Here is a 15,298-nt window from a genome sequence, read left to right as displayed (position 1 = left end):
AAAAACCTCAGTGTGTTTTGCACTTCATTCTAGTTTTAATGTTCATGTTGCTGATCTGCCACAAGCTCAAAGCTGATATAAGGTTCTGTGATCCGATGTCCTGCCTGTTCAGTTCAAATGAGGATAATAATTTACTCAATATGTTGTCTGTCTGTCTTGTTATTGCTTCTTTTTTTTTTTTTTTTTTTACATCCATTGCTGGCCTGAATTAAATCCATCCTGCAGTTCTGTCTCTGACCAGCAGTGGGAACAGTTGACTAAGGAAAAGGTCTGGTGAGCTGAGGTTGGGATTGAGAGCCAGTGTTCAAGGTTCAAGTAGGGTATGACAGGAAATAATAGGAGGAGGGTGTGTGTGGGGTGTGTTTTGCCAGGAGTGAGACACGTGAAGGAAATCAGGGTTAAGGGCTGAACTGGAAATGTAAAGGAAGGACGGCCGGATGTGTGGACATGTTGAATAGATTAGATGTGATACCATTATTCCTAAGGCTCCTTCAAAAACACTTTTTTCCTTTCTAGTTTTCTCTTTTTTTTTTTTTTGCATTAGATGACGTTGCCATCTATTTTTCAGCGCTGTATCTTGACTATGACGTTTCCATTTGACCTCCAACCTCGGCTACAGCTTCTGTCAGGAGGGTGGATGATATACAGGGAAAACAACTTGACTCTCAGGCCGCACACCACTATCTCCTGTCCCATGGATGACAAACGACCTGGTAGCACGGGGAATTATCAGACGTCAACCTGCAAAAGAGAATCCACCCGCAGCAGAAGGCCAGAAGACTTGGCATCAGCCGGGCGCAGTCAGCAACAAATATTGATTTAATAGTACCGCAATCTTTGCGTATGTAAGCAGAGTTTGTGATTGACTGTCTGTTCAGTGGATATTTGGCTTTTTTTTTCAAGGTTCTAGAAAGTGATAAAGCAACCCAGATCAATTTTGATGCATTTTGATTCAATTACATGAACATCTTTATTAAAACTTGAGCCACGTTTGAGAAAATATGTTTAGTTTGCCTTCTTGCTGTGAGCTGGGTGAGCAGATCTATACCACTATAGTCTGTCTGTCCGGCAAATATATGGCTGCAGCCAGCAGCTGTCAGTTCTCAGTTCAACTAGGCCACTTTTCAGTAAAAAGGTGGGATGTCTTTTGTACGAGTAAAGTGTTTTCTGTGGATAAAAAGTGGAGTTAAAGCCCAATAAATCTGTCACCTCCTCTTGATTAGTATGACTCACACGGACGAGACATAGGTTTAGAAAGCTGGGGTTGACATGCAGTGCCTGAAAGTGAATACCAAATTCCCCAGCAGTTTATAAGGCTGAACCTTTCGTTGTTCAAATCATTACGTGGCCATAGCTCTTTTTTAAGAAAGATATTGATTTAGCCGGCTTTCTTTTGAGGGAAAGGTCACTGCAGATCAGTACAACGTTGTTCTGAGTGATCACCTTTATCCTATGCATAGAGTGTGAGGGGTAACGGAATGGTTTGATAAGCATGTAAATCATGTGTATCATGTGTGATGGCCTTTGTAGTCAGCAGATCACAACCCAACTGATTGCTTATGGGACTGGCATACTCCACCATCATCATCAAAACAGCAAATGAGAGAATATCTTTTAGAAGAATGATGTTTTATCACCCTCACAGCGAGACTAGAGACTTGGAGAATCAATACCAATGTGCATTAAGACTCTTCTGGGCGCACAACACCTTAATAAACAAGTTATTCTTAGTCTTTATTCTAAACTAAACTCACTGCCATCTGTCTTTAGATTCATATTTTCTCAAGATATGACAGCAGAATCAATTTTATCATCACTCACCAAGACAGCAGGTTTACTAAATGTTGAACTAATGCTCAAAAGGTTCAAAAGCACAAAGCAAAAATGCCTAGATTATGAAATCAGCCAGTCCGAGTCTCTGCCGGTAAATAGGAAGTCACGTTTTTCTCTGATTGCACCAGACCACCTTCCCTTTTGTTGTTCCTCACGTGTCCCATACGAAAACGTGAATACGTACACTTCTGGCGAGGAAGTCCAGCTGTGATAAAAGTGACATAGCTGGAATGCACAGGGTGCGGTTGAATAATTGGGGTCAGCAGAGGGAAGACTGTTCCCTCGTGTTTCTCATGCATGTGTCATGGATCAGTGCATCACTCCACACAATATGTACAAGTCACACAAACAAGAATCTGAATGCATGCACGTCAGTGAGCAGAGATGGTGACAAGATAATACCGAGCTGCCAGGGATCAACAGACAGTCCTTTCTCTTTTATGGACTGTCTGAATTATGACCATTTTAACAGCCTTTCCCAGGCATTGTGCAGTTATTGTCAGTTCTCTAAGTCTGGCAATGCATCTCTAATGAGTCTCATTATTTGTAATTAATTTCGATAAAGATATAACAGATCACACATCTTCTGTTGAGGAAGCAGAGCCTGAAGACTCAGATAAGGCCTCACCCATATCCAGAGGTTGTTGAGGTAGTCAAGAAGCTCCTCAGTTGTAGGGTGAGGTTTGCCCTGAAATGCTGGTCAGACCTCGGCCCACTGTTGGACTGTATTGGCTGGTGTGTCTTTTCAGTGTCTTGTGGTGGTTGGGAATGGTGCCCATGGAGTGGCAGAGTGGGACAGATGTTCCCTTTATCTAAAAAGGAGCACCAGAGAATGTGCCTCAAATATTAGAGTATCACACTGGATCCTTGGGCAAGTTTAGTCCAGGGAGCTCAGAACGATTGTCAAACCTTAGATGCAGGATGAACAGTGCAGATTTCATCCTGACCTTGCAACATTGGACAAGCTCTTTACTCTTGTGGAGCTGCTGATCTGAGTTTGACCATCCAGTCTATATCTGTTTTGTGGACTTGATAAAGTCTTATGACCATGTCCCTCAAGAGAACCTGTGGAGGGTACTGCGGGAGTGCAGGGTACTGGGGCCATTGTTACGAGTCATCTGGTCCTTCTACAACCAAAATGAGGGCTGTGTTTGTATTCTCACCACAAGGTCAAATGTTTTTATAGTGGGTGCTGGACTCCACCAAGCGCTTGTCTCTGATCCTGTTTGTGACATGAACTGCCAGGATCTCAAGGTGCAGCCAAGGTGAAAAGGGTGTCTAGTTTGGGAACGTCACAGTTTTGTCCCTGTTGTTTGGTTTGCTTCTGTTGGCTTCATTAGACCAAAACCTTCAGTGTGCTCTGGGGAAGTTCACAGTCAAGTGTGAAGCAGCTGATTTGCGTCAGTTCTTCCAAACCTGAGGACGTGGTTCTCTGCAGGAAGCCAGTGGATTGCTTCCTCTGGGTTGAGGGTGACTTCCTGCCCCAGGCAAAGGAATTTAAGTCTCTTGAGATCTTGTTCAGGGCTGCACAGTGGCTTGCTTGTTAGCACTGTCGACTCACAGCGAGAAGACCCCGGTTAGAACGTCTGTGTGGAGTTTGCATGTTCTCCCTGTGCAGCATGGGTTCTCAACGGGTTCTCCGGCTTCCTCCCACAGTCTAAAAACATGTTGAGGTTAATTGGTGATTCTAAATTGTCCGTAGGTTTGAATGTGAGTGTGCTTGGTTGTCTGTCTGTAAGTGTAGCCCTGTGATAGACTGGTGACCTGTCCAGGGTGTCCCCTGCCTTCACCCTGAGTCAGCTGGGATAGACTTCAGCCTCCCTGCAACCCGAGTGAGGATTAAGCAGTGTATAGATAATGGATGGATGGATGGAGATGTTGTTGACAAGTGAAAGTAATGTGAGACAGACAGACTGCTTGGTGCAGTGGCAGCAGTAATGCTGGTATTCTACTGGACTGTCCTGGTGGAGAGAGACCTGAGCCGGAAGGCAAAGCTCTCGATTTACCAGTCGATCCATGTTCTAACCCTCACCTGTGGCCATGAGCTCTGGGTAATGACTGAAGGACAAAGGTGAGGAACCTGAGCATCTAGGGGGAGCTTGGAGTGGAGCTGCTGCTCTCCACATCAAAGTAGTTAGCTGACAGGGTTCAAGCATCTAATTAGCATGCTTCCTGGGCACTTCGAGGAGACTCTAGAGTAGACCCAGAACTTGCTGAAGGGGTGACATATCTCATTTGGCCTGGGAATACCTTGGAATCTCCAAGGAAAAACTGGAAAGTGTTGGTTTGGAGAGGGGTGTATGGTATGACCTGCTTCACCTGCTGTCACATGACCTGACCCCAGATGAGCAGAAGAAAATAAATGAATGAATGACTGCACGATGGAGATGTTGTTGCAAAATTAATAAACAACTATTCCTGTCTCTTTTCTCAAGCCAAGATAATAGCGCAATATTATGGCCTGTAGATAATACCTTTTGGGTTTCCATGAAAATTCTAAGAAAAATTAATTGCGAGTCCTAAAAATTTTGGTTTGTCTGATAGTAAAAGGATTATGACCAAATACCTGTAAATATTTATAGTTGTATTCCCATAAGCCTTTGTGTTCTGTGCTAATTAGGTAATGCTAGCATTGTTAACTGCCAAACTAAGATGATGAACATGACCACAGTATACCTACTAAACACCAGCATGCTGACGTTATAACTGATCATTGGCATGGCGTTGTTGGCTTAAGCCCAAGCACCACAGTGTTGAATTACAACTTGTTCATCCGTAATGTTTCCATAGGTTTTCCATTAAAGGATAAGACGACTAATATTTAAGTTATTGTCAACAAATACCATGAAAAGACAAAAACAGTCTATCGCTCACTACTCTCCGACATCCCCGCCTCGTCTTTAGCACTCTGCCTAAAGCCTCTTTGCTTCATCTTCGGTAAGAGCAATCTTGAATGGATTACTAATATACTTTCTGAAAGGCAATGAAGACAATATAGCTCTTAGCAAGCATTACTTTAAGAGGAACAAATTTGTTGTCCTTTTTTTCAGCCATGGATTTGGTCTATTTACTGCAGCGGAGCGTTGCATAATGGACTAATGTGAACTGTAACAGCACACAGCATGTATCAGTGAAAAACTATGTTATCCTGATTTGACTTTAATAGTTTCTGGGGAAAAAAAAGTTAAATCAGGCTACACAAACATGGTTTTGGTCTTAATTTTGTTGACAATGTAGAAATGCTTAACATGAGCTGACAAATCAAATTAGATGAGTTTCAAAGTCATTCATTTTCTTTGGATCCACGCACTATACTGAGGATGTCTTTGCAACACATTCACTTTTTGCGTGTTCAGCTTGGGCTGTGCAACGTTCAGGTTCTCTTCCACATGATGTATGTGCCTCTCCTGCACCTCCATCTCCTCTGTATTCTGATGGGAGGCACATGGATGCAGGGGAGCATAGGGTAGGCTAACAATACAATGGGAGCAGCACTAATGGGCTTGTGACAGAGGGGATTTTGGCACAAATCTGGAGAGGAAGCCGTTTGAGGAATGTTCTGCCCTCCTTTTATGCTTTTATACGGTCAAAGTGCTTTTCAGAGGGATCGTCTGGACACAGTTCAGTCCGGTCTGTGTGATGTATAATTTCACATATTGTCTATAGCTTTGCAGAGGCTCATGAAGCTTTCCGTTTCATACAGGACGGATACATTCAAATGGTAGGTGCGTACAAAGTCGGAACAGTTTAACTTCAGTAGTGAGTGATTTGTATTCCACACCTCTCCCTCCAGTTTTCTTTCTATTTTCATAATATTTCATCATTGTCTTTTCCTCTTCGGGATATGGCCTCAGGGAGCTGTAAGCTCTATCAGCTATTCTTGTATCGGTTTAAGGTCTAGCAATATTAACGAAATGGAGTGACTTTTCTTTGATATATTTTGAAATATGTGCATAGAAAGCAGAAACGATTTTTGGCTTAAACTCCCATAGGCACACCTAAACTTCCACGGCAGATGTTCTATTGCTTTTTCCTTCTCCACCCGATAAAACTTGTCCTCCTTTTGACCTCCGGGTCTTTGGTTCCTTTTCCTCCATGTGGTCCTCTGTAGCTCTATGACGCCCAGCGATAACACTGCTGGAGGTTAAAGGGGTTTGAATGGGATGGGTGTACCGTGAAAGTGAACACTGCTAGAGTGGATGATAATGCGTCCACAGTGCTATTTTGCACACACAATCGACGGTTTTCTGGATGAACACCAAGAACACTTTATTCAGCCAGAGGAAAAAAAAAAAAAAAACACAAAACAAAACTCAAATTAACAGCGATCCCAGACGATAAATGTAAGCTACGAATCGCACACGTTGAATTCACAATGGGCTGGGACCAACATCGCACTGAAAACACACCACGTCAGGCTGCATTCAGTGCCAAAGATCTCATCCTAATTATAGCGGTTTCCTATTATAAGCCTCTAGTGTCTTCAATTTTTTACTCGTTTTTAAATTTCTTGTGGTTTTTACATATATTTTTAATAGATTAAAAAATGTAACGTATTTGCTATGAGGACTTCATGTTGTTTTTTCTTCTGATATGAGGAACAACAAAGTACAGTTTTTCTATACTTAAATCAATCTGTATCTTTGATACTGTACTAATTAACATTAATATTTATGTTTTTTAACACATTTGAATGTGCAAAACATTTGATCCTCTTGCCTAGTAATAAAGGCAATATACTGAAATAACATATAATTGACATTACACGGAAAAACTATACACATCCCTACATTTATCACTCCTTTAAATCCATAAAAACAGAATCAAATGTCCCAGATTAGGTGGCAATGCTTAGAAATTCATAATGTGGCAGGTGGAGTCTGTCTATTAAAACCTCTGGCATCTATTGTCTGGTGTTCCCTTTGCAACCGAAGTGCGTCGTGTCATCATGCCAAGATCTTAGGAGCTCTCTAAGGCCTTCGCAGTGCTCTTGCTGTAGATGACTACGAGACTGGCAAGGAATTTAAAATGATCTCGAAATGATTTGAAGTCATCCCACTGTAAGCAAAATTATCTACAAGTGGCATACATTTCAAATGACCGCCATTGGCTGGCCCAACACATTAACCCAAGAGGAAACCGTTCAATGCCAAAAAGAGATTTTTCATCACAGGATCTGCAGGTAACTGCTGCAACTGTTGGTGTCAAAGTGCATGCGTCTACACTCAGAAAGGGACTGCACGCATTTGACCCACACAGGAGATGTGCCAGAGAAAAGCCTCTGCTTTCCAAAAAGAACATTAGAGCAAACTACAGTTTGCTAATGAACATTTTCGGCAAAGACCGGGCCTTTTGGAATCATGTGCTCTGGACAGACGAATCAAAGCGAGTTGTTTGGCCACGGTAACAGTCGATATGTGTGCAGAACAAAGGTGGCTTTTCAGGAAAAAAAAATCCCTCATGCCAAGTGTGAAGCATGGTGTTAAAAATGGGGTTTGGAGTTACTCTGTGGCCTCAGGGACTGGGCAGCTTGCAGTCAATGATTCAAGTATAAATTCTGCCATATATCAAAGAGTACTTGATGATAATGTGAGGCCATCTGTTGAGTTGAACTGGGAGTGGACTATTCAACATAATGATGATCCCAAGTACACGAACAAATTCACCAAGGAATGAATCTATAAAAAAACCATAGAGGCTTATAGAATGGCTTAATAAAAGCCCAGATTTGAATCCTACTGAAATGTTTTTGCTTTTGAGATGAGAAGTGCACGCAAGGAAGCCCTCAAACATCTTGCAGCTAAAGGAATTTTGCATGGAAGAGCGGTCAAAAATATGAGCAAACCTATATCGGAGACTGGTTTACAATTATGCAAAACACCAACAAAAAGTTATTTCTGCTCAAAAGAGCAACAGCAGCTTCTGAAGTTTCTTCTTTCCCACCAGAAGAATAGAAAATCTGCTCATATATTTGCTTAATAACGAAGTGGAAAGAGCAAGTTGTTCATGTGTTGTGTCTCTAGGCAATGTTTCAAACAGGGTTTGCTGGTCCAATAACGTCATAAACAATTATTATAGGATGGACAACCATAAAACCACCGACACTGATTTACTGTTTTGTGTTGCTTCTATTAAAGACTTCAAGTGCTGTCTTCAACCTTTATTGGAAGGGTGCAAAGCGGTGAACTTACATGCATGATGGCACAAAACTAAACATTAACAATTACAGTAGATGAGAGAAAAAAAAAACAGATAACTCACATCTATATGAAAAAAAATTAAACATCGCTTCAAAATGAAACTGTCTAAGATATTGTTGTGAGCTGTCACATTATGTACAGGGATTTCAATATGAAAGCAATACAGTACATTTTGATACAATGCTGATACAAGCTTACAAAACGAGTCCTTTATTAAATGCACAGTTTCAGGTGGAGCCCAGCAGGAGGCAGTGGAAGGACGCCGCTGGTACTTGAATACAAATATCCACTTGTGGATATTTTCTTTCTTTCTTTTTTTTTTTTATTTGTCAGAAAGCAGTTCGCTCTTCACATTGTTCGAATGCAGTGTAAGGTCATACTGCTAACAGGGACAGGAAAGTCCTCCCTCGCAGTCCAGTCCATTTCTTCTTCTCCATCTCCGAGTAACAAAAGCGTAGCTCAGGCCCATTTCTCTTAGATGGTGTCATCCAAGTGTTCGCGCAGCCTCTCGCCTCTGTTATTGTGCCTGTGTCTCCTGAAAAGAAACCAAGTGTTCAATTTAGATCAAACGGCAGTGACAAACTGTACGCTACCTCGAGTAAAAAAACGACAATTGTTTTGTCAGCAGACACAGCCCGGCCTGTCATGCCTCATGCATGCTGCACATCGTGTGGGTGGACGTCGTGTTTCATTTTGTACCCCCTGCTTTTTTTTTTTTTCTCCCCTGTCCTTTTTAAAGGCTGCTAGTACCCGTGTCTTATTTTCTCACAGCATATGGCTTTATCATCAGAGCATAGCCTGAAATGAGATTTGTGTGTGTCTGCCAGTGTCTATGTGCGTTAATGTACCTCCACAGCACGAATGCCAAGGCTCCTCCAACCAGCAGCAGCAGCAGGACGAGACACACCACAGCCACCATCATCCCTCTGCCCTCGGTCTCACAAGGTGCTGTCAATCAGGGGAAAAAAAAAAAAAGACAACCAATGAGAAGGGCAGGGAAAAAAAAACACACAAGTCATCTGACGTGGCAGCTTTAAAACGCCGGAAAGGTCCACTGCAACAAGTCTGTTCAGTCACCAAGCTGACTGGAACAGCAAGAGATAACAGGAGGCATCCTAAAATACCCTGACTGTCTTTGGATCATCATGCCTCTTGGCAGATACGAAGAATTGCATTTGTCTCGCCTGTTTAGCGGCAGTGGTAGCAGCAGCAGTAGCAGTGGCGGCGGGTAGTGATTTATTGATCGCACGCTGGAAAATCCTTTATCACTGAAACACCACCAGTGATACAATACACAGAACAAAGTGCAATCAGGACACGGCTCAGACGGACACGAGACACGACACGGAAGAGTCTGATTCCTGAATATCCATGACAACACAGCGAGCTGACTTTAAATGAGATGTTAATGGGTGTTTTTACATCCAATCAGCTGATTCGCCTGGATGGTCGTTAAACATTTCCATGATTTCGTGATCTCATTCAATCTCATGGTGAAACAAATATTCAGAAATTTCAAAATGCTCCATTATGAGTTAAAGTCTTGCATGATAATCATTTACTTAAGTACAAATATGGACACTATATATACTTAGATGTAAGCCACAGGTACTCCAAGTGTTACATTTATTAGACTAGTGGTTCATTCTTACATAAACATACTGTATGAAGTATTAGGATGCAGGCAACATCTGCTAATTTCCTAACAAAATGGAGAAAATTAGCATTACTTTATGTTCATACACAGCTGGGTATGCATGATTTGCATGCACAATACAATCATTTATATGTAACATCTCAATTTTGCGAGTAGCTGCCTGTCACGTTAACGCACGGATTTATTGCGAAATTTAGTGGAGCACATTTAGCATAAAATTAAATACCATCAAAACTGTGCATGCATTTTACAATTCATATTTTCACCCTGAGAAAGTTTGTGGCCGCCTTGTTAATGTTAAGTCCTTTGTTGGCTCTCCCTTTTAACTCTGCCGTGGTGTCCAACTCCTGAGGGAAATGTCTCTTATCTGTTTAGCTGCTAAATGGTCCGCTGCTTTCACCTGCTTGTGTCTGACTTTGTGTGGCTGCCTTTTGGTGTTGGACACTTAGTGTTCAGCAGGTAAATACGGGGAAAAACAGGATGCTACGCGCGGTGACAGTGAACCACAAAAGTGAAGCTACGGGTCACCAAACATAAACAAAAAGCTGAAAAACCCTCCACAGAGATGATGGAAGCTGTATCAGTGGGTTCGTCGCTACAGGTGAGCCCTTTCATTTTACACTCCTATTGTTAATTGTGCATTTCTAAGAACAGTATTGTTGTTTCACCAGCACACAGATGAAAGTCAGCTCTCTTACCCGCAGTGTATGTGGCAGTGCTGTAGCCCAGCTTGTTGCTCACCATGCAGGTGAAGTGGCCACAAATAGGAGTCATCTTCACATACAATGTTGTTCCATTGTCTGCGATTTCTCCCACAGTCTGGGTGATGGCGGCTCTCTCGTAAAGCCAGCTGAAGGTGGGGTCCGTCCCCCAGGCCTCGCCACAAACCAGAGACGAGTGAGACGTGTTGATGCTGACGGAGACGTGGTGAACTGCCTCTGGGAAGACAGATGACCGGGAGACGAGGATAAATATGAAAATAGATGATAAGTAGGGAGGTAAAAACTCAGAGGAGGACAGAAACAAGAGGAGACATGAAATGCCCAGCCGTGGGCATCTATCTGTTATAAAAGAAGAATAATGGCGCATGGCTGTCCAAGAGGGTCTAAGACAAAGAATCATGAGAGACATTTAATGCTGTCAGGAGAAACTGGCTCCGTTTCAGAGACAATAATGAGATCAGAGAGAGAGGCATAATGTTGGAGAATGGGATGATGGAAAACCCTGGAAGCTGAGCGAGCAGATGTAGAGAAGAGTGGAGCTGATGAATTGATACCGTTAGAGCAGACAGACGAGAGTAAAAGCAGAGAAGCTTTGGCAGAAAACTTGAAAGCTACAATGAGACCAGAGTCATCTAGAGGGACAGAAACAAAGAGGAAGACCAGGAAGGCAAAGCCTTTAGGCAAATTTAATTTCGAGTGTTACATTATTAAATGAGACATCCTCCATCAGAAGAAAACAATGCCTGCTGGAGTGAAATTAAAGCACATTCATTACACTGTTGGTAATTGTTGGAGTTAACACGTGAAAGGCCAGAATACCATCAACTGATGAGTATTTGAAAGGTGCCTATTTTCATATCATTACTTGGAAGAGATTTATGTAAAGTTTTTAAATTAATGTTGCAGCAGTATTTATATTTATAATTCCCTATTTCAACTAACTTTGGCACCATCTGGCAGCCGCAGCATCTTGTGACCTTTCCTCTGACTTTTTACATATTTACCTGCAGAGGAATCAGCAGCTAGATAATATATACTATCAATAGATCTATGACATTAGTTTTGCATTGTTTAGTTTATAAATTAACTTTTTTTTTTCTTGTCTGAAATCAAACACCAAGTAGATCCAAACGTAAGGCTTGAACCTTAACTTTTAAGATGGAAACAAGGACAAAATGGAAATCTACAATTCCCTGACAACTGGGAACCCTTTATCAGCTGATAGAGAAAATGTTTTACGATCAAAAAGCTCAAACGGCTACTAAACGGGCCTGGAGGTGAGGTGATTAGTCAACAAAGGGATTACGTTTAAAATGCAAATCCTCAAACAGGAGAAGCTTTAACCTTCAAATGTTTGTAATTTTTTTAAGTTAAAGAGCGTCGTAATGCTCCGTCTCAGCTTGAAATGGCTCCTTTCACAAGATCAGGCGCTTGGAACTTGATATTGCTTCATGCTGCGGTGGCACAAGGTGTCACAGAACATCTCTGTAAAGAGGAAAGTAACTTCTGTTGCATCGAGCACTGTGGAGTGGGGACCTATATCAATTGACAATGTAATAAAGTGACTGTACACATAATTTACCAAGCAAAGGGGATTTATCTAAGAGTGTCACAATAAATTCCCTCATGTGCCGCATATCACACTGTACCGTATTCCCTGACGATGCAGTGTGCAGTGGTCTTGGCTCCTGTGTGATCTGTCACAGTCACAGCGTACACGCCGCTGTCCTCTCGGCTGTATCCATTAATCTGAAGTGTCGTCTCCTGCTGCTCTGTGCTCACACGGACATTTGGCCTCGTACCAGCACACTTGAGGCTTCTGCCAGGACACGTGGCCAGCGTCACTCTCGCAGAAGCGATTCCAGTTTCAGGCTCCCGTTCCCAGGTTACCATGGAGACCTCTTCCAGGGGTCCCATCGCGATCCGGGCTTTCAGAACCAGCCTGGAGTCGAGGACTACGTGCACCGGCTGCTGGTTGAGGATGTGCACCGATATACTCTGGAGCCCACATGGCACTGAGGACAGAGATTTAATCTTTTTTTTTGTAGTTCACACTTCAGCGTCTGTTGCTTTTACTTACATGCCTCATATAGTTTGCGTTTCTACTCGACTGGCCAGGTAGCCTGAGCGCTTCATCAGATTTGACTTGCGGCATGTTTGCATTGTACGGGACAGAATTATAAAACAAACAACGGCACGAGACCGCACGTCATCTCCATCCTCTGCATATGCTTTATGAATATATATGGCTACTTTCTGTCAAATAATGTCAAGTGATGATTTATAGCGCTTGAGAGCCATGCCTAATGCGATATCCATCAAACCACATCAATATCCTAAAATCTGTGTCAAGTCTATGTGCATTTATCAGAAGGGCTATTAATCATGTGTCCTAACTTGATAGGCCAAAGGATGGAGGAAATGTAAATAACGCCATCAACGCAAGAGACAGTTCACCATTAGTCTTTTGTGTAATGGTGCAAAATTTTAAAGGTTCTGTCTTTTATTGATGGCAGAAAACAAATGTTCAAAAATAGTTTGTTTGAACCCATTAGAAAAGAACATCTCTTTTTAAACAACAAATCATTAAGATGTTGGTTAAAGCAACAACAAAAAAAGAGCCTTACTCAAGAGAAACAATGGGGCAACTCTCCAGCACAGGAAATACTGTAGATCCATAACACCTGCTGATGTAGACAGAGAAAGCAGAGAGACAAAAAAAAAAAAAGAAAAAAGGAATTTGTCCATGACCTCAGCAGCGGCACGACATTTCCTCTGTACTCAGGCGGCGGGGTTGCCACTGCAGCAAGAATAACAACACCACCTCCAGAGAAAATGGGAAATTAAAATGAGAGCAAAAAACAATTAAAGCAGCATGTCCCTCTATTAAAAAAATGTAATCCAAATGTTTGGGGTATTCTTATTTTTTTCTCCCCCCCCACCCCTCTCCTCTTAATTTATTTGTGAAGTATCCAAAGAACAACAGTATTGGCACTGCAGACTGCGCTAAAATCAGAAGTTGGAACAAAAGCGGGGACGCGTCCGCTGCCAAAACTAAAATGAATCCCCTCAAGCACAGCTGCTACAACAAAACACAGGGAGAGGAAACACTGATAACTGTGTAGGAACAACAACCCAAACCTGCATGCATTAAATATAACCCGGTATTCTCCTTGTTGTTTTACCTTGAAGTTATCCACATCAACCACTTCCCCGCCTAGACTGGGTCTCACCTACCTTTTTCCCGAAGTTGACGCAAACAATGTTGGGAGCTGTTCCTCCTCAGACGTCGAGGTGCACCAGAGTTCACCCCGGTGAGTCGAATTTATGGCCCTGAAATCAAACAGTAGCTTCAAAGCAGCTGCCTTTGCATTGGGAGAAATAAAGTAGTTTCAAACACGAGGGTGGCAGAGAGTTTTTTTTTTCTTTTTTGTGGAACCTTCTTCTCTCCTGGCCAGGTCCAGTCAGTGTGTGTCACGCAGGCGTCACCTTGTTTTTAAGCAGTTTCCTCCCCTCTGTGTCCCACCACCACCACCACCGCCACCACCCCACCCCTTCCTGTACAGTCAATACTTCTTTCTGCATTGTGCTTTAAATAAGTGCACTTTCCATTGTCAAAACCACCCCTCCTTTATTATTCCCAACCCTCCCTCTCCCCTCTCCTCCTCCTCCTCTCTGTGACCTGTGGCCAAGCATCCCCTCAACAATACAAGACGCTTGATTTTTTTTATTTTTCACACAACTGTTGCTGCACTATTTGTAAACAGAGATAAAATGAAATGGTATTCTTTGGAAGGGAAACCAGTGACAATGTTGAGACGCAGCCTTATGTAATAGGCTTTGTACTGTGGGCTTCTTATCCGGCGTGAACACTATTCGCCCTGCAGACACAATACATTGTCTTGGCTTTGGATTGTAAAGGAAGAGGTAATACATGCTTTTTACTCTATTCTTATTCCTTCCCTCGCGTGCCACTGAGAAACATCTTCCAGCACGTAAAGGGGAATGCCAATATTTTTTTTTTTTTATTTTTCCCCTGGGAAAGTTTGGTTTAAATCAAAGCCTGCTTCATTAACACTGAACTGGTTGCAGATTTAGTGGAGCCACACTGCTCATATTCTGGCCTTTTTCTAAACCCGCATAAATCTGAATTCGAACCTCAGGGAAGGGGAAAAAAAAAAATCATCTGTCAAACAAGATGATGTGATATGATCGAAAGCTCCAGAACAGCTACCAAACCAACCTTGAGATGAGATTGTTTTGTCAGCTACACACGCCTTTTTACACTGCTGGAGCGCTGAAGCATAATGACATCACTTATTCAGAGGTTAGCACCGCAGTTTCTCACTTTAGGAGGCGCGTCCTAGGGCACAGATCTAATGAGTGATTTAAAACTGATTATAAATCCATTTGTTTTTGCGGCGGATTTATGAATAATCGTGGGAATCACAGCTGCGGCTCCCACTGAGTTCTTTGTCTACAGAAGGAGTGCTGTTAGCTGGAATTAGCCAGTGGGTGGCACTAATACAGCAGCTGAAAACTATCAACACTTTTTTTCCTGCCCTCAAATCAGCAGCTTTCTCCTGCAGTCATCTATATGCCTCTGCTTCCATATGCAAATTAATTAGAGGCTGCCTTTGGTTCGCATTAACATGTCGCTGCACAAAAGAGCAAGTTAATCAAAGAGCTGAATGCATAAAGGCGTTGATATGACGGAATTTTATCTACTGCTTCATCAGATTGTGGGCTGCACGGTGGCACTGTAACCTGGGGAAATGAAAATCACCTTGAATCATGAATGCCAAAAGGGAAAGGATTTGAATTTTGATTATACTCTCGTTAAGTTAGTTCCTACGGAGCCCCGGAAGGGACATGGAGAAAGAACA

General features: G+C 42.4%; 1 protein-coding gene across 4 annotated transcripts; it reads right to left on the bottom strand.

Annotated features, from left to right (window-relative positions):
- Positions 1-7,978: 7,978 nt before the first annotated feature.
- Positions 7,979-13,876, bottom strand: LOC103367051 (uncharacterized). 4 transcript variants are annotated; one of them, XM_008294959.1, is made up of 6 exons: positions 13,650-13,876; positions 13,040-13,236; positions 12,062-12,427; positions 10,389-10,628; positions 8,882-8,981; positions 7,979-8,568 (listed from the first exon to the last, which is right to left on the bottom strand). In XM_008294959.1, exons 2-6 carry the CDS (start codon positions 13,158-13,160, stop codon positions 8,508-8,510), a joined length of 888 nt encoding a protein of 295 aa, XP_008293181.1. In that variant the 5' UTR covers positions 13,161-13,236; positions 13,650-13,876; the 3' UTR covers positions 7,979-8,507. The 4 variants fall into 4 exon arrangements, with proteins under 4 accessions (XP_008293181.1, XP_008293182.1, XP_008293184.1 ...); XM_008294960.1 differs by having other exon boundaries at positions 13,040-13,099; positions 13,650-13,875; XM_008294962.1 differs by having other exon boundaries at positions 13,040-13,096; positions 13,650-13,875.
- Between the last annotated feature and the right edge of the window lie 1,422 nt (positions 13,877-15,298).

The sequence above is a fragment of the Stegastes partitus genome, unplaced genomic scaffold, assembly GCF_000690725.1.
Source record: "Stegastes partitus isolate 25-593 unplaced genomic scaffold, Stegastes_partitus-1.0.2 Scaffold1009, whole genome shotgun sequence".
NCBI classification, from domain to species: Eukaryota; Metazoa; Chordata; class Actinopteri; family Pomacentridae; genus Stegastes; species Stegastes partitus.
This window is presented reverse-complemented; position numbering and strand designations above follow the sequence as displayed.

What these genes read in the sequence shown, in the direction of transcription:
- LOC103367051 (XM_008294959.1), bottom strand. Translation starts at nt 13,160, where the DNA reads ATGGACAAATTCCTTTTTTCTTTTTTTTTTTTTGTCTCTCTGCTTTCT. An exon ending in TGCCCCATTGTTTCTCTTGA is followed by an intron (nt 12,428 to 13,039) that starts GTAAGGCTCTTT and finishes CTCTGTCCTCAG; the next exon opens with TGCCATGTGGGCTCCAGAGT. An exon ending in TTGGCATTCGTGCTGTGGAG is followed by an intron (nt 8,569 to 8,881) that starts GTACATTAACGC and finishes GTTTCTTTTCAG; the next exon opens with GAGACACAGGCACAATAACA.